Source organism: Macrotis lagotis, chromosome X (assembly GCF_037893015.1).
Source record: "Macrotis lagotis isolate mMagLag1 chromosome X, bilby.v1.9.chrom.fasta, whole genome shotgun sequence".
NCBI classification, from domain to species: Eukaryota; Metazoa; Chordata; class Mammalia; order Peramelemorphia; family Peramelidae; genus Macrotis; species Macrotis lagotis.
Window position 1 is genome coordinate 155432669 of NC_133666.1, and position 19888 is coordinate 155452556.

Consider the following 19888-nt stretch of genomic DNA (forward strand, 5'->3'; position numbering starts at 1 on the left):
CAGCAAAAGATAGAGGGGAAATTCATAGAACCCGGCAAAGGTTTTTGTTTTTTGTTTTTTTTTTGTTGTTGTTCTTTTCTTATTTCTAAGAGTAAGAGAGCTCAGTTAGCGACTCAATTTGAACCTTAATATCTTTCTCTGGGCCACTAGATGGAGTGCCTTTCAAATTTGGGCATTTTTACCTAACAGAACAACAACAAGAAAAACTCTATAATAATAGATAACAGAGGGTATTCTCTGAATCTGACAAACAAAAAAATTCTCTGAGTTTTATGCACTTAGAAAACTGCTTTGTGGGATTAGAAAGATAAAACCTGAGATTGGACCACGTCACATAGAAATATTTTATTAATCAAATATATTTACATTTTTTGTCATTTCTCTTGAAACATGTCCCTGTTTTTTTTTCATTTAAACACAATGTATTCTTTGAAGATTATATCACAAGAACACAGCTACATGCATGACTTAGTTGGTCCTTGGCATTTTTTAAAAAGATGCAATTTTATGAAGTAAAAAATGTGAGCAAGCTGTTTACTCTTCTAATTACAGTATAATAATTATTCTTATTACAACAGACAACCTTTACAGCAAACTGTACACACAATATGCACCAGCTAATGGAGAGTATTTGCACCTTCCTGATTGACTATTTGTGTCAAAAATTTCCAAACCCCACCCCAAAGCAGAACAAAAAACCCAACAATGTCCTTAACTGATTTTTGCTTTTATATGAGTTCATTGAAGATATATTTGGGAGTTCAATAAAAAATGAAACTGTAGTAAGCTTAAGACAAGCACCTTACAGAAACTAGTAATAAATGGTTTTTTAAAAAACCATGTCTGCTTTCATCTTACTGCCATTTGGACATCAGAAGAGGTTAAGAATTGGTAATAGGTAATTAGGTCCTGTTAAAGAATGAGAAAAGTTTGATGATATCAGATTTCAAGCTAATTCTGCTCTCCCAGAAGCAAAATTTTGCATCAACATTTAAGGTATTACTATGCTACCCTCCAGATGTTAAAAGAGCCAGAGGAAGATTGGTTACAGTGGTGTCTTTTTCTGTTGACTCTGTATTGACATAGAAAACCACAAATTAACATTATCTATGTTGCATTGTATTTTTATTAAATATTTCTCACATTTTAACTTGGGAGTTTTGTAGGCCCCCTTGCAGCAGGTAAGATTTGAGTTTAACATCTCTGGTCTACAGCATATTGGGTGGGTCCTCTATGGAGGATTTAAGAGAAAGATACAAACAGATTTCAGAGTTCAATCCCAAGTAATTATTTGAGGCACAGAGCGGTTAAGCAATTTTCATACAGCTAAATCATATCTAACGGGGTACTTCCCTAATCCAGCCTCGGTATATCAAATGGGTGTTCAAACCCATGAGATTTTGTCCATTAAAGTGTGTAGTAAAAGGATCTGAGGTGAGGGTCACAATTTAGATAAATTCATTTTTATACCTGGTAGATTTCATTTTTGTCCTTTCATGCTATTTCCCATGGAAGGGATAATGCCCTAGAATGTTCTGTTTCATTGTTCATGAAAGAAGAATTGATATGAAGTTGTTTAAAAAGACAAATTTACCAAGTTGGTAACCACTATATTCTGCATAGTACAATAGTTTTGTTAGTAGGTTGTATTTGGAACCAATGGGTCTTGGTTCAAATTCTGAGTCTATCATTTACAACTAACTGTATGACTTTGGGGAAGTCATTTTCTTTAGAGACTTCAGTTTATTCACATATAAAATTAAGTGTCTGCACTAATTGGCCTCCAAGGTTCCTTCCAATTCAAATCACCTGCTAGTTTTTGACAATGGGCATTTTTTAAAATGAGTGTTCTTTTATGCATATGCCCCCCCAAAGGATATGCTGAAATAGATATGGAAATACCAAAAATTCTTCTTCTGCTGCTGGAATTTATGGAGAGAAATTTTCAATAAAACACCAAAGTGATAGGTGTTCATAGTTCATGGAAGGAAAGAAGACCATTGCAAATGCAAAAAAGTGACCTAGCATTTTACTGACATATTAAAAAGCTTGTACCACATTGAGACAATATATTCAGATCCTTTGTGGGAAGTCCTTGAATTCTGGAAACCCAAAATTGGAAGGAAGCTCAGAAGTTATCAAATCTAATTCCTATCAGAAACTAGGATCCCATATATAGTAGCTATAGCAAATAGTTCAATCTCAGACTTAAATTTCTATAATTTAGGTAGAAAATAATAATAATATATTTAAATAAATATGAAATGCACTTGCCTTATGATCAAACCAGTTTGGAGTCTCTTTTTAATGCCATTAAAAGTGTGTTTTCAAAAATCCTAGAGTATGTCCATTGGATGATACCCCAAAATCTGTGGAATCCAGTGTTTTTCTCTTTTACAACCTAATCTAGGATTATAATTACTCCATCTTAATCCCATTAAACCTGACTGCTTTAATAAATTTGTTATGTTAATCACATATAACATTGCTGTTCACCACCATATAAACCTATATTTTTACTGGATATAACTACAAAATAATTTCATTGATTTTGAGAAGGGATGGGAAGAGGGATTCACAACATTTAGAGCAGAAGAAAGAAAGCAGACTGGGTTTAGCCAGAGTCAGGATGTGTTTTAATTGTCAATACTTTTCAATTCCAGTTTTTGTGCTGGCTATCCTCCAGTAAAATCTGTTACCATCTACTTAGTCATCTGAACTGCAACCTAGCATTCTGACTGGGTTTTCCTTTTAGTAGGGAATTGTAGTTACTACTTTGTTTACATTACAGCTATAACTAGTCATTTTTGAATCCAGGGCAAGTTACCAAAAAACCTTGCCTGGAGCAAGAAGCCCAAAAAGAATAAAAACCAGATGGTAGAGGGATCTTACCTGGTTGGGGCACCAAGAAATAAAGAAGTCTATCTAGTAGCTTTCTATTTTAAGTATTATTCTCAGTAACCAAATGCTAAGCTCACTTCCCCCTCTACAATGACTTCAGAATTTGGAACAATTTTGGCACAGTCCTGGTTGTCCAATTCTCATTATGTTTTTGAAATGCATGGTTGCAGATACCACATGTATCATAATATGAAGTCTGAGATTATTGGCAGGCAGCATGAATCTAAGATTTAAAAATTATCAACTATGATGACATCCATTTTAAGAGTAATTTTCTTTCCTTAAGCATACTTCATAAATAAATTGCACCTGTGTCTGGTAATTAAAAACAGACAAAACAAAACAAAACAAAACAACAAAACACACTGTTCTCAATTATAAGGTGTATTTATGACTTTGAGAAGAGTGAATTTTCTTTCTTTAACTGATTACTGAGAAAGGCATTTGGGAAGGAAATGGAAGAAACTGCTAAATGCTAAAATGTGCCACAGCAGGTACCAGCTTACTAAAGAAACATCAACTTTCAGTTTCCTTTGATTCGTCTTTTCAGCACTTAACAAAGTGGAGACCCAGTAACAGGCAAAGCATTCACTGGAGTCCAGCTGAAGAAGTGTGCTTATGTTTACTCATAAGGGGGCTCTAATATATCTTCATTAGTTCCTGGTGCCAAACCTGTTCCTTTGTTCTTTTGTGATCATATAGTTCTAAAAAGATAAAGATGAAATTTTTGGTGTTAAGTGCTAAGCCCATGAGTAGCATTATGGGAGGCATATTTAGGGCAGCTCTCCATAGATGTTCTGAAAGAGAAGAGAAACCAGCTTGTCCTCTCTCTATAGGCTTGTATCTCATAACTGACTTGAAGAATGGGAGGATATAATCTCAAATGATCAAGCTCTTTATGACAAGTAATTTTGTCTCTTTTTTTTAGCAAATTCAGATAAATGATGGTGATGGACAAATCTCAAAAGATTAAATCTTGCGTCGATTAATGTTTCAGAATTCACATTTCTTCCAGTTTCTCCAAATCTCTTAACCTAATGTGGAAAATCCCATAGCTTTCTGGAGCCTTCTCTTATCACCTAGAGCAGGTCTGGTTTTTCCTTATCTCTTAGCATTTCACATCAGGAAGAAGAGAAGCCTGTGAAAAGTCAAATTAAATCCAAACTAAGGAAGGAAGCCAAAGCCATTTTTTTTCTGAAAATTTTTCTTCAGATCCAGAGGTTGCTTACTAATCTTTTCCCCCTAGACATTCTGTATCTTTAAATGGCTCTATCATATTGCTATATTTCTAAAATACAGATAACTTGTTTTTCCTTAAAGAAAGGATTACACAGGGTTTGAAGAGAAATGGAGAGTTGATCATTTTGCAGATTTGTGAAGGAGAATTTTCTGTTTCTTTGTTTATAGAGCTGTTGCATAGCAGTAATGATGCCCTTTATCCTGCTGTCAGTTTCTTAAGTTAGGAATCCCAGGAACAAAGTACAAGTAAACATCTTTTAATGATGTCAGCCAGTGCAGAGTGACAAAGAAGAACTAAATCTCTTCAGGGTACACAAGGAATTCTTATGGTAGCAATTTAAAAAAATTTAAACCATAATTTGTATTTATCTTCTGTACTATCAGAGCAAAAAGATCCTCAAAAAATGGCCCCAGACACAATCAGAGACTATTCCCCTGGAGACAGGCAGCTCTGATAGAATTAGATCGACATAGTCACAAACTGAGAAAGTATTCTGCTGTTACCACAATATGTCACTCAGAAAGCAAGTCAAACCTATCCAGGTACTTATCCTCTTCTCCCTCTAACTAGCAGCTTGCTGACTTTTTGGCATTATTTCCAAGATTCAGTCTACACAGGCAAGTCAAAGCCAATCTGATTATGAGTAGTAATTCATTCTTTAAAGGATTCTGTCTAATCAAATGAGAAGAGATTTGTTCTCTCCTCTGTTCTCCACATATGAGGAATATCCCTGACCTCTTGAACCCAAACGAACTGAATAGTCATGCAAATAGTCACTTGTCTAGAATGAAAATACTCCTTTTCCCAGAATACAAACATATGAATAATTTTGTTTCTTTGTTGTAGGAGTGTCGAAAACGTTGCTTCATTAAATGAACAAATGAAGGGAAACTAGTGGGATGATAATCTCAGACTTCTTTAAAAGAATGAGTTGGAATGGGATGGGTTGAGTCAAAGTAGAAGAAGATATTAGTTTGTGCATTCCTGGAAGGTGAGAACATGGATAGAATTTCTCATATCCCTATATGGTGTTATGGCTAACATCATAGTGTTAGATACTGGTTTAACTGAATGATGTCATAAAATTGTAACAGCAGAATAACTTGTCACCTCTCCTATGTGGGGCTATGGAAGGAGGAGTTTATAGTATAAATCCTAAAATAGATGTTTACCAGGAGACTGATGTTATAGGCTATAATCCCTGTTACTGAGGAGACCGAGGCTGGTGGTTTGCTTGAATTTGGGAGTTCCCAATTGCAGTAAGGTTAAATGTGATCGGGTGACCACACTAAGTTTAGTACCCATAAGGTGGTGACCAGGCTACTTGAACAATGACAAAGTGGCTCAGGTCAGAAAAGAGATAAAATGACTCAGGTCAGAAACTTTCCATGCTGGTTAGTCATGGGACTAGGATCTATGATTGATCATTGCTCTTCCAACCTTGGGGTGATAGAACCCAATCTCATACTAATAATAGTAAACTAAAATACATCCTTAGAAAAAAATGCTTAAATACTCAAGAAGGGAATGTTCAATACTGCTTCTTTAAACTGGGATTACTCAATACAATTCCTATCATACCCATATTCTCTTTGCCTTACAAATATTTTCAAAATTTTCTTGATTGAGTGGTAAGTGAAGAAGAGGCAGTATATACTATATATTGATAGAATATACTGTTCTCTTTGTATTTCAGTATAGGTTAATAGTAAGGATAAATTGATAAAGCTTACTGCCTGCTGGGAGAGGCATGAGACAGATGTATTCCACATTAGCAATATGACGTTCCATATCAATTATCTTCTTCCTTTGGTATGTAGAGGTTTTAGTTTTCTTTTCATACCTGTTCATTAGTAAATAGCCACACTAGGAATTCTCTCTGCTGATGACATCACAGGTTCAAAGGAAAAAATCACTACCTGTGGAAGCCAACACATTCTCCTTCTGTGTTCCTACACTGTCCATTTCAAGGAGTAAAGAAATGAAACCAGTGTCTGAATATTTAAAGTGAACCTTTTAATTAGTCTTAATTATCTATATAGAAAACATTGTTAAACTTTTGCTACTATGCAAGACCCTGTTCATTTCAGATGATATTGTTTTAAGCTTGAATTATCTCAGGAATTATCTTAATTCTTTGCTTCATTTTGTCTGAGTTAGACCTGGCATTGTTTACAGACTTCTGTGGGATTCTTGGCAGAGTTAAAACTGCAAGTGTCCCCATATGCCTGGAAAATTATGCCTTTCTATTTCCTATTTGTTCAGACAGAAAATACTTCCTTGCCAAATTTGAGGGCAAATACATGCCAAATTTTTCTTTTAATAATCAAAGAGGGAAAAATAGGTAAGATCGGAATGTTATGTTGAATGAAAGCACCTGCAGTATCCCATGTGTGTTCAACATCAGCTAGCATAGACATCTGGGTTGTTGGGTCAATTATAATTGAAACTCCTTTTTTCCTTTCCAGAATTTATGATCCAAGAGAAAAGGAAAGGTTTCTCTTTTTTTTTAGAATTTAGAGAGCAGAATTCATATGAGAGAAGCTTGGGTAGCTGAATCAAATGTATCTAACTAAAAAAATCTGAGAAACATTCATTTGAGGCCCTTCCACTCTAATTATCTCTTCAAAAAGTATATATAAAAATGCCATCCTCAAATTATGGAATTCTTGCTCATTTGTTAGCCTTAGTGTCTTACAAGCATTGAATTAACCTCTAGACATCTGTTCTACTATTCTTTCCATGTTTATGCAAGTTAATAAAAATTCCCAACACCTTCAATGGGCAATACACATTTTTTCTTCAATTCTATGAGAAGTTAATGCCTAGAATAATTTTTTAAACAAGAAAAAGGACAGCAAGAGAATATTTGGAAGAATTTGGGTGATTTAAGTTTGTGAATAAGATGTCCAAATTAGATAACCTTTCCTGTAGCAGATTAAAAACTATAGAAAACTTTCTTAAGAACTCAACACTTAATAGGAGCCAAGTTGTAACCCTATTATCCTATTGTAAATATGGAAATTCATGAAGGGAGGAAGGGATTAGATAGAATTGGGGAAATAAAATGAAAAAAAAGTCTTTATTATTGAGGAAATGAAAGCATTATTCAGGGTGAACATGTCATTCTCTATCCCTTTAAAAATCAATTGAACACAATGCAATATGTTTCTATATAGTGATGAAAATAGAGAGCTAGTCATATAGTATTAGTCATAGAAATGCCAGATGTTCCAATAGCGTGTGATATAGAAATGCTATAAACAAGAGGTTTCTACAGTTAAGAGAATCCCTGGGAAAAGATTCAGACTGAGGAACTGGTACCAAGCTGGGAGTTTGAGCAAGTGTTATGATGGTTGGATTTGACCCTGCTTCTTGGATCCCAAAGGACAGTGGCCACAGATCTTTTACAGAGGGAATTAAACTTGTGTCCCTGGGATGCAGGACTACCTTACTCTCAAACAAAAATTGTGAAATTTTGTCAACAGGGTTTTCTCCTTCTAACCTATCAGTCTGGAAGAGAATTAGTGAGGAGACAGGAATTCGTCAAAAAGTTCCCATTAATAAAATGAGCTATTCTGTACAGCTCTGATCTCTATGGTTTAACATAGCACTCTCAAAGATCTATTCTCTCTATGTATTGTTTATTTTTAGGGGTTAAACCCAAGCTCCAGAACTCAGTGAATAAATAAGAAAGTAATCCAAGACCTCCACAGAAGGAAGAAAGAATCAGAAGAAATAATGAAAGATTTGATGGTCAAGCTTTGCATCAACTAGAATTCTGTAACAATTAAGGAAATACTTGAAACCTAATATTGGACATTTGGCTTCACATTGACAAACTTTATTTCAGAGTTTTATAAGCTAAAGTATTACTGAAAACCAATTCCCTTTACTAGTTGATTTGGAACAATAATACTGTTTTTATGAAGCCCTGCAGTTTTAAAATGCCCACATTGTCAACAATATCTTGACAAAAATAATTCCTCTGTTCCTTTCCCACTCTCCCACCTTTGAATTTTACATCATTTTCTTCCTCTTCTGTGCTCTCCTGCCACAAGACCAGGCTGTTGAGTGAATGGAACCTTGTAAGGGGTGTGTGGAAGGGGTGAGCATGGAAACCACAGAAATGAAATGTACTATGATCTGAAGTTAGCACTGCTTAGTAAAGGTTCTTGCACCTATTTCCAGAGGCCCCCTTCAGGTATTGCAACTGCTATCACAGCCAGTACCAAGCCAAACCAAAATGAGCCAACAGAAAGAAATTTACATCTGGGTCCATTGAGTCATGCCACTAAAAAACGTATAGTGAGAAATAGGTCCATGTGGATTCTCAAACTGTGGGCAGAAGAACCCATAAGATTCCTCACTTTGGTTCTAAATAACAATTCTTTTAAAAGCTTTTAGAAATAAAGCAAATACATGATGGGACTAGGAATGCTAGCTGTCCCAGGTTACTTGTCCACTGAAATGAGTCTCATCCCTAGTCATAAATAAATAATTTCTTTCCTGGTCTCACTTCCATGCCAGGATCAATATCTCTTAACATCTTACTTATTTTATTACTGCTTTTGGTTTTCTGGGGCTGATTGAAAGTTGCTCAGAGGAAATCTTTGGTTTTGCTTAAGTGTCCGTGACATTTAATCATGACTTTCCTTGCAGTTTAATTCCAACCAGTCAATCAGTTAATCCACTTCAATTGATTCTGGGCTCTCTGTTATTGGCTTGCACTCATTGGGCATCCGCTGGTGTCGACTCAGCTGGGTGGCCTGCGTGAAGCTCCTCTCACACCTCTCGCACCTGGTGGAGGCAAGAGAGAAAATTGAGACCAGGGAGCTGCTCCTGGGGGGTGATGGGCTTTGTCTCATCCTGCCTAATCAGAACAGACACTCCAAAGTGGCTTCAGATTTTACCGGCTCAAGAGGTTTAATTGGTGGCTCCTTCCAAGGCCTTGATGCCTATGATGGGACAAGGCCTGTCTGATTCAGAACAGAGGGATCTGTCAATAGGCAGGGGGAAGGTGATTTCTCCAGAGAGGCCTGTCCTGCTGTAGCTCTGATCACTGTCAGTTCAAATAGATAAAGAACAAAAAGAGATTTTTAGGAGTGAGCCATCAAAGAAGTAGCTTGTCTGCAGTTTTCTGCTCTGTAACCCCAAGAAGAAATTGATGACAAATAGAATTTCACCTTCTGCTAATTTAAAATCAGGATTTCAACTTCTGTGAGTACAGGAGCCCCGGGGTGATCATCTCTTAGTTTGGAAACAAGAGGAAACAGCATTTGTTTGTGGTGCTGAAGGAGATTCGTTGCTTTTTGTACAGTTGCTCATGTTAACATAGCCCAACTTTACTTTGGGCAAAAATTAAGCATTTATATATGCTAAGGCTTTTTTTTAAAAAAAAGCCAAAACAATGGGCCCCTTAGAGTCAGTTCACCTGCCCCAAGAAATCCAGAGAACAAATGATGGATTGAAAATTGAGGTTCCTCTTCTTCACAATGTCTCCAATCCCTAATTGAAGTAAGTCATCTAGAATTGGTGGGATCCCATAGCAGTGAGCAACATAGATCTATGTTCACTCACTTAAATATATATATATATATATATATATATATATATTCATATACATGTATACAAATGTATATATAGATATGTATATATGTGTATAAACACAATCACATATATATCTAGATGTATATACATATATACTTATATTTGTTTGTCTCCAAAAACTGAAGCCCAGCAACAGATGTAATTATTTTTATACACAAAGAAGCGATATTATGGGCAGTCAGCTATCACCTGGGCTACCAAGGTGAACAGTGCTACTTCTTGTTCATGTGCATAACTGATTATCAGGATTGTCTATCCTCCACTTTTAGCAGCACTCTTTCATGTTCATAATTTCCTTTTCCAAATCTTCAGAGAAAAATAAGCTAAAGGGAATTTTTTCTACTATCCATTATCCTAAAATCCTTGTTCTTGAAGTTACCCCTGTTTTCTGATGCCATGTGTTATCTTCCCTGTGAATGAAAATCTCAAAAGTAGAGTCATCATGATGAATTCAGACATTCCTCATCCACTACCAGAGACTGAAACAAACAATACAGATCAGTTTACTTTCTACTCCTCTCTAAATTATAGATATTCTGCCACCAAATTTATTATTTGTGAAATTTAGACCAAGAATTTGTACATAGTTCTGAAATTTTTACATAACCTTTAATGAGGAATTGTGTATTTGAGAGTTAGAGTTCTTAGATTACGTATTCATTCATCAGGGTCCCTGCACCTGCTGAGCCTGTCAAGTGTGTATAAGTTGTGTTTCTTTGATTGTCTTTCGAGGCTTATTTTTAGCAGCCTGCTTCACTGTTAAAAACTGCACTGTGATCTTGACAAATGTAGAATGTCAGCTTTAATGTATCAGACCTATCAGCTCAATGAAAATAACTCAGAAGTATTGATCACTTAATGATTTTGGGTGTATTCATTAACGTCTCTGTGAAGATCATCCTCCCTCCAGAGCTTCTGAAGTGCTGATGACACATTAGTGTATTGCTGATTGTTTATTAGAAAACTGATTAGTTACTGGATTAGTGTGTCAAAATATACTACCTTTCATTGCTTGACAAACTTTCAAATTATTATATTCCTTTTTATCATGAAGGCACTTGAATCAATTTCAGTGAGAGGATTAGCTTGGACAATTATGAAGCATAGCACCATGCCTAACCTGGGATTTTGGTTTTCCAATACTGTGGGTTTGAATATAGAGTGTTTATGGAGTAAGATGTTCAAGATAACACACATGGAAGAAACCATGTGAGTAAATACCTAGACATACTTTTTAAGACTATGAACAGTAGAAAAACCACTTCTACAAATGTTGGCTGGCTGGGACCTCAGAGATCATCTAATTCAGTAGTTCTAAGCCTTTTAGGGTGTGATTTGTGGACCCATGTGACAGTCTTATGAAACCTATAGATCTTATTTAGAATAACCTTTGTAAGTAAACTTTACTTCATAAAGTAAAATACATAGGATAATAAAGGAAACCAATTGAAATAAAGATGTAATATTTTTCCCATACAAGTTCACAGACAGCCACTGTAAAGGGGAGGGTAAATATTTAACAATTGGCCAACCAGAGGGGAAAATGTTTGAATACATGCTTTTAAGTTTAATTTGTATTTTTAATATTTTGTACATCCCTTTCTTCAGCAAAAGAATAAATCAAGTCCTGATTTATTGCATTTGTCAATTTCTGAGGTGTAAATGCTTACACTGAAATTTTAACAATCCATTCACAAGTTGGTTAGATTTCAACACACCTCTGGAAGAAATTTAAGAATGCCAGATCTATACTAACCTCCTCATTTTACAGATGGGGAAACTCAATACAAGTAGCTTTAGATTTTTCTCAAGTGTAAGTTCAACTTACTTCTATCCTGGGGTCATGCTAATTTGAGAGCTGGATACAGAATCCAGCCAGATTCGACCCCCCAAAGACACTTCACTGCCATCTTCTTGTCATGCCACCCTGATATTGCAATCACCCAAATGAACCTCCAGTTCCTATGCTGGGGTTGTGCTGTCTAAGGAAAGGAAGCCAGTTCCAACCATCTGACTAAGTTCCACTGCCATCTTCCTTCCGTGCTTCCCTACATTTGTTCTTTGACCCATCTTCCTTTTGCTATGAGGATATTAATCAAATCAACATTAATAATTGCTTCTGGAAAAAAAGGTGAGTCAATTGATTTCACTATGGCTTTACTCACTCTGCCTATTATTTCACCCTTTCCTGACCACCCATATCTTTATATGTGGTATGTCCTATATTAGAGCATAAGCAGGGTAGGTCTTTTTATTTCAAGTGCTTAGTATAACAAGATTTCACATACTAAGTCCTTAATAACCATTTCTTTCCTTCCTCTCTCTTTTTCTCCCTCTCTGCTTTCTTTCCTTCCTTCTTCCTTCCTAAATTTCAAATTTCCAAAATTCCTTCCTAAGTATGCATATGCAAAGAAAATATAGTAATTCTCAAGATATAACTATTTTACAGGGAGCACATTGCTAAAAAAAAATCCTCTAGTGTATTCTTCAGGTCTGCTCCCTTATAAAGTGAGCAGATGAGTAGAACAAGTTGTTGATTTAATTTGTTTTATGACAGATTCATCTTCTTAGGGGTATTAACAAAATCAGTGATCTAATAAATATTTTACAACACAAATCTGCACAGTAAAAGGAAGTTGTGATCTTTTTACATGAAAGAAAATGCTCAGGTTAGATGCTCTCTTAGGGGTAACCTAGTAAATGTTTAACAACTGACTCTCCAGAAAAAAAATACTTATGCCACACTTTAAGTTTAATTTGCATTACTGGCATTTTCTCCATCATTTCCATAAGTACAAACCAAGGAACAAAAGACTGCAATAAATAAAAATTTATAAAGCTCACTGATTTCCAAAGTGCAAATACTAGTCCAAAGTCCTGAAATTTTAACAATCTCTCCTGTTAGAGATGGTTCTAAGATGCCCTTGGGAGTTCATGAGTTGATGAAACACATCTCTTTTTTTGATATTATTTCATGAGTTCAAAAGTAGACACAGTGAAAACTATAGGTAAAAATATAGACCTGGACTGACAATTTAATCCTGATCAATTTTCTTACCAGTGTGATGGAATGAAGAGGAAAAGATGAGGTTAATGGGAAAATTGCTGGAGGGAATAGCATGTTCTTGAATTTTCCCTTGTGCACTCCATAGACAAGAATGGTATGTGAAAGATGTATTTCATGTTTTAGATTGGTTTGCAGATGGCAGAGTTTTTGACAGTGAAACCAGAAAGTTTGACATGAAAACAGAAAGTCTATCATAAATCCACAAAGTTCTAAAACTGATATCAGCTTGAAGGTCATAAATAAGACTAGATTTGACTTCATTCTTCACTTAAGTGGGTGGTTGTTCAGTTTCAGTTAGTCTATAAACATTTATTGTCTATGGTGTATCAGACATTGTGTTAAGCACTGGGGGTACCAAAAAAGAGGCATCTGCCCTCAAAGAGCTTACACTCTAATAAGAGAGACAATAAGCAAATAATATATACAAACTACATACAGGAAAAGAGGAAATAATTAAAAGAGTGAAGACACTAGAATTAAGATGCTTCTTCTAGTAGAAGATAGGATTTTAACTGGAAACTAAGGGAAGTTGGGAAAGCAGAAGGCAGAAATGAAGAGGGGAAAACATTCAAGTATTATAAGACAGTCAGAGAAAATGCCTGGAGCCAAGAGATGGAGTATCTTGTTCATGGAATAGCAAGTAGGTAAATGTTTGTAATTATTTTATAAGGGGTAAAAAGTGGTGGCAATCTACCCCTCACATACACACACACACACACACACATATACATGACCTCAGGGAGGCACACATGCACACACATCTCAATTAATTTTATTAAGGTCAAGACATCTCACTTGAGGTAAACAGAATCAATCAATAGCTCTGATTAGGTTTTAATGTTAAAAAAACAGCTTAATCTCTACTATGACCCATTTATCAGCTGCAAACTACTCTCTCAAGAGGGAAGTATTGTGATTGGTTAAGAGAATGAGTCATGCCTCTGGGACCTGAAGATAAAAACAAATCCATTTCACATGTTCAACAATTTGGGAGTAGGAGGATTCTAGGCTTAGCAGTGTCTTGTAACCTGTATAAGAAAGCAAGAAAGACTATTTCTTTGAAGCTATTGAACCAGTAGCTAACAGTACATTCATCTGATAGACTAAGAAAAACACAAATATGGAGACATAGTTACCCAAGAGAAGAGGTAACTTCAGAAAACCTAACCTCTCATGATAGAGATAAGTGATGGCTATGAACTTAAGAAAGAAAGAAATCTTGGGAGTTTGCTGATCAACTGTCCAGTAAATAGCTGCACTCAATAAAAGTTGCATGAATGCCCTACAAAGAGAAAAAGGACCTCTGGTTCCAAGAATTAGGAGGTCCTCCTTACCACATAGGTATCCTATCCACATATCTCACTCCCATCATACTCTAAACTTAAGCCCACTCTTCCCTTCTACGTTTGTAAGACAAACTCTTGCAGTGAAATGTTTTGTACCAACTTATTTTACAATATCATCTTAGTATAAGTGTTAAAAGTGAATTCATAATTCACTGATTGTTAATGGAAAGTTCAATGGTGGGAAGGCTAAAAAGTTATATTTACAGAATATTAAGAGCTTCCTTACTATCTAAGATGGTTTAGGATTTGCCTCACACTAGAAAGAAGGGGGGAAAAGTGTGATATTTTTATAATTCAAAAGGGAAACTCCAAGAATGTTAAATCTATACAACATATGCATCAAACTGAATTGAAAACTACATCTAGCCCTGGGCCAAGGGCCCAGCAAACACGTAGGTAGTAACTCAATGCAAGTTTATTTATTTACCTCTAATGTTTGAACCAAATATTTAAGATATAAAATATTAATGTAAGTTATTTCCTTTTGAAACCAAGATAGAGATGAAGAACATTTCTTTGAATAAATGTATAGCCTGGCTACATATTACAAATGCAAAAGCACAAGGTAGGCATCAAACAAACCATGTGGAATATTTTGAGGTTTGCCCAGTTAGACTGAAGAGAGAGAGAGAACATTGTCTTTAGTACACATTTTCTCTGACTTGCAGAGAAATAAATTCCTAAATAGTTATATGACTAGTTAGTTCCCCATGACCTCTTAGGTCTACATACTTGCAAAATAAACTAAGGTCTTTGCTCTGATCTTTTCATTTTTGTTAAATTCCTATTCATTCTTGAGACTACTGTTTAGGGTCAGGTTTGGATACTATAATCAATATCCAAGACCTACAATGTATAATTAATAATAATAATAATGACACATTTTATGGAGCTTTACTGTTTATAGAATGCCTCTACCACAATATGCTTATGAGTTGAGAACTGTGTACTTTAGTAAAAGTTGATGTTTGTTAGACTGCAAAGTTATAGCAAAGCAATAAAAGGAATTCAGACCTCTTGACCTTCATTCTCATCCCTGGTTAGTTACCTAGGTTTTCGATTTTCATTTTTTGTTTTTCTTTCTACAATCCTCATCAACTTTTGAAAAATCACTTGATAGTAAAAGCTTCCTAAGAAAAATTAACATTTTTTTCACCTGCTGCCCTATACTGAAGACCCCTTACCCAAACAAATTGAAAAGAAATATAATTTTACAAATATGTACTTGTACATATGCATAAATATACACATATAGAGACAGCATAGCTTAGTAGACAGAGGGCCAGCCTGTCTTAATTCTGACACATATTAATTGTATAAAAAAGGGCCAGTCATTTAATATCTCAGCTACTCCAGAAACTTCCTAAATATCAGATGAGTTTCTGGTCTGCAACAGCAGATGGAATTCTTTAGATTGATGGAATCAAGGGCCTGGACCCTCCCCTACTTCCCTACTTCACACACACACACACACACACACACACACACACACACACACACACACACACACACACACCTGAATTAAGACACTGGATACCTAACAATTACACATATTATCAGAGATGTACACACACAGATACATATTTCCTGGGTTCACATCCTGCCTCTGGCCTGTACTCACTTTGTAACAAGTCATTAAAGCTTTCAGAGCTTTAGGAAGCTTTCTTAAAAAAAAAAAAAGGACTGTAATAAAATATAAGGAAGATGCCATCCACCATTAATAGAGGGAATTTCCTATTCTAGAGATTCCCAAACCTGTGAAATTACAGGTCCAGTCTTCATCCCTAAACAAACAAATGCACAAAGTATGCTATTTAAGGATCTCACCTTTTTAAATGTGAGGTTCTACTTTTAAGATACAGTCTTTAAGTCAATCTCCCATTAGTTGAATAAGTAAAATTAATGGTTATTATGAATCCCATTTTGCTAACTACTTTACAGTGGAAATTTTGGGATGTTTTGATTTGTAGGGTGGTATAATGACATGGATGCAATATTTATGAAATCCAAAAGGGTATGGGTATCAATGAATGACTGCTTCAGGACCACTTAGTCCCCAGTTTGTATAGTATAGATAAAAGGACTTAACTTTCCATTTTCCTTAGAGAAAGGAGAATAGTTTCCAAGAAGGCTCTTCTCTAGGCATGTGGCATGTCATGAAGGAAAACTACAAATATCATGAAGATATTTTGACATGAGCAATAATATAAGAAAAAGAAATCTGCTCAATATATTCGGACCTAGATAACTGATTTCCTTTCACCAATTAAATCTCTGTCTGCTTCTTTGTCTCTCTCTCTCTCTCTCTCTCTCTCTCTCTCTCTCTCTCTCTCACACACACACACACACACACACACACACACACACACACACACACCTATTTTGAGAAACCAAATTTCAAATTTCATTTGAGGACCTCTTAATGTGATGAATTTAAGTAAAAATGTAAATCTATTGGAAACATGACAAAAACAGGCTGTTAGGGGGAAAAATTGAGTGGAGTCAACAAGGTTACACATAAGTAACACCTTAACATTAATAGAAATCTATTTTCCATTTTGACCCTGAAACCTCTTCAATTAATTACTAAAATCTATTTACACAGCTACTAGATAAAAATCAATCTGATTCCTAGCACCATATTTGGTTCATTCTTGTGAACTGCCTTTTAAAAATAGCTTGACTTTCAAAGGCCCAGGTGCAGAATGCTTAGGTACTCCCTGGCAGAGCTTACTCACAGAGCTCTATGATCAACATCCTGGAAAATGTAAGATTATTACAATTCTCATCCACAGAAGTGAGGGCAGAATTTGTGACACTTTGGTGGTCAAATGTGTGTGCTGTTAAAGGCCAAAGGCATTTATAAATTTCATGTTGAATGCATCTGGTTAGCATCTGGCTCATTGTTCTTTTTATGGAATCAAATAATACTAATTGTCATTGTTTTAAATTATTAATTAATCCCATAAATGAAACCAAATAAAGAGGGAAATGGAGAGATGGTTCTAGGTTAAAAGAAAATGCTCCATCTTTAATAATGAAAAAAGCAAAATAAAAATAATTCCATTCATTTCTCCCTCCATTGGAGGACAATGAGAACATTTGGAGTTCAGATTTGGCAGATTTATTCTTATCTAGGTCATTGTTTGGCCTCAAACAGAAAATAATACTGCTCCCTGCCAGTTAGTCCAGATATCAAGAATGACACATTATTTAAAAAAGTTTTGTTAGCATGATCCTTCTTCTTGGCTGAGACTAACATAGGGATTAATCTTCATGTTATCTTATGCAGTATTAACTTTGCTTCAGTTCTTTGGTTTGTTTGGTTTAGGAGGGGAACTGATGCAGGATCCCTATTTCCTTTTCCTTTTGCCTTCTTAAGACAAGCATGGGAAACAATTGAGACTCAAAATTTTTTAAAACAATAAAGTAATCTATACATAGGAAGTTAGAGTATATTAAGGATTATTATATCCTTGTAAAAGCTGAGCTTTCCATTGCATATCTTTGTCTCAGCTAAAACTAAAATTGTTCAAGATGCCATTTTTCTGCTAATATTCAGGTTCACTTTTTCTTTCATCACCAGAAACCCCCACATGAACAGTGATGTTTCTTAGTCCTGATTTTGTTTCTGATAAACATCAAAATTTTGAAGCCCTAAAATCACACTGAATGTATAGTCACAATATTTGATCTAAGTTTAAAGATCAGAAGGCATGATCAGTCTTATGCATATAATCAAGTAGCTTAGTACATTTGGGGGTATGAGGTAAGTTATTCATTAGATATCTTTAAGAAAATTCTTTTCTTTGAAGCCATTATTCAAGTGTCAGTTAATCACAGCTATACTTCACTAGTATATAAAAAGAAAATGCTTCAAAGGACTTTTCATAGCTTCTCCTCTAAATTTTGGAACTTGGAAGGGGCTTAAAGAAGTTGTCTTACTTGAAAGTAACATGAGATTTCAAACAGGTCAAGCTCATAATCATATAACTATCTGTTGACAGAACCAAAACTCAAAAAAAAGAGAGATCCTTCATAAAACAGAATCTCATTAGCCTGATAGCAATATCTTGAAAGAAATAAAACTCTTCTTAGAGTCTGGATTTTGATCTTCCAAATGCCTAAACTACTAGTTGGTTGATATAAAGAAACGATGGTAGGGGCCCTCCCCCTTTAGCCCCATTCATTAGAGAAATTGCTAGATATAGATGAGAGGGAAAACTATCAGATGTTTCAGTTACTTACTTGAAGGGTTTTTCTCCTGTGTGAGTTCTGATATGATTGTTGAGGGTAGTAGCCCCAGCAAAGGCACGACCACAATAGCCACACTTGAAAGGTCTGTCACTGGAGTGGGTAACTACATGGTTCCTCAGTTCAGAAGGCTGGGAGAAGGACTGGGAGCAGTGACCACACTGGTAGGGTCTGAAACAGAGACATAGCCTGATCATTACTGTCTGCTTCAACAAAAGGAGAAGTTTCTTACCTTACAAGAAAGGGCCAAATCTTTTGACAGTACTACCTAAGTTTTTTAATTGTATTTCCCAACAGTAAAAAATTTCTATGCACTTATCTCTAATACAGGTATATTTGCTTATTTTGTAAATTGTATATATATATATATATATATATATATAAATATATATATATATACATATACATATACATATACATATATATGTATATATATATATTACTCTATTAATAATAATGTATATTATAAAATGTGCACAAAAAAATAGAGAGAGAGAGAGAGAGAGAGAGAGAGATCCAAAAGGAAGAAGTGCATCATTGCTGATACCTACTAAATCATGATACTCACTTTTCCAATCTCATCCATTAATTATGAGAAAGTACCTGACATGTCATTTTTTTGGATACACTATTTGAAAGGTGCTGCAGTTTTAGATGTTTAACAAAAAATTTCAAACTTCATTGATGTTCTTCATTTGGAAGATTTTAATCAAATTTGAAAATGTTTCCAAATTTCAAACTATGCAGATATCAGAGTTGTACTTTTTTATATCATTTCAAAGGATCCATAGCAGAGAGAGTTAAGTATCCAGGAAGAGAGGATATCAACAGCATTAAATACTATAAAGAGATAAAGAAAGATGAGTACTGAAAAGGGCCATTATATTTTGACAGCTAAGAAATTGTTGGCAATATTTAAGAGAGCAGTTTTAGTTGAGAAAATGGTCAAGAGGAGAAGGTTGAGAACCTAGGAGATTTTGGTGATGTACTGGAGGGGAAAAGGAAAAGTAGGAAGAAGGGTAGATTTGGGAGTCAAGATAATGCAATAACATTTGTGATGCACATTGTAACCTAATTATCCTCTTCTTCTCAGTCTAAAGAAAGACAATTGGGATAGTTTTAGTCCCTAGTCAGTATCCAAGAGCACAGATTTTACTTGCTGAGGGCTTCTACAGTAGTCAAAAAGTCATCTATAGAGTAGTGTGTAGGTTCTCTTGGCAAGTGATTGGAGTGAAGACAAAGAGAAGAAACAGAGCTGTTATGAGTGCCTGGTCCATCCATAAAGCATAGTGATGGCATTGTCATTTTGGAGACAATGAATGAATGAAATAGAATGAATCTATTAAACTCTTATTATGTTTCAAGTCCTTAAGTTATAAATACAAACAAAAATATTTCCTACCCTCAAGCACTTATATTCTAATGGGAAGACACAAAAAAGGAATGAGGTACAGGAGGGAATTCTTTGGA

At 35.2% G+C, this 19888-nt stretch overlaps 1 protein-coding gene across 1 annotated transcript in view; it reads right to left on the reverse strand.

Moving 5' to 3' along the window:
* Positions 1–334: 334 nt before the first annotated feature.
* PRDM6 (PR/SET domain 6) overlaps positions 335–19888 on the reverse strand; it is a 163886-nt gene continuing 144332 nt past the window's right edge. Inside the window, 2 exon segments of the mRNA XM_074200585.1 lie at positions 335–8941; positions 18413–18589. Coding sequence (XP_074056686.1) covers positions 8827–8941; positions 18413–18589 — 292 coding nt within the window. The 3' untranslated portion in view covers positions 335–8826.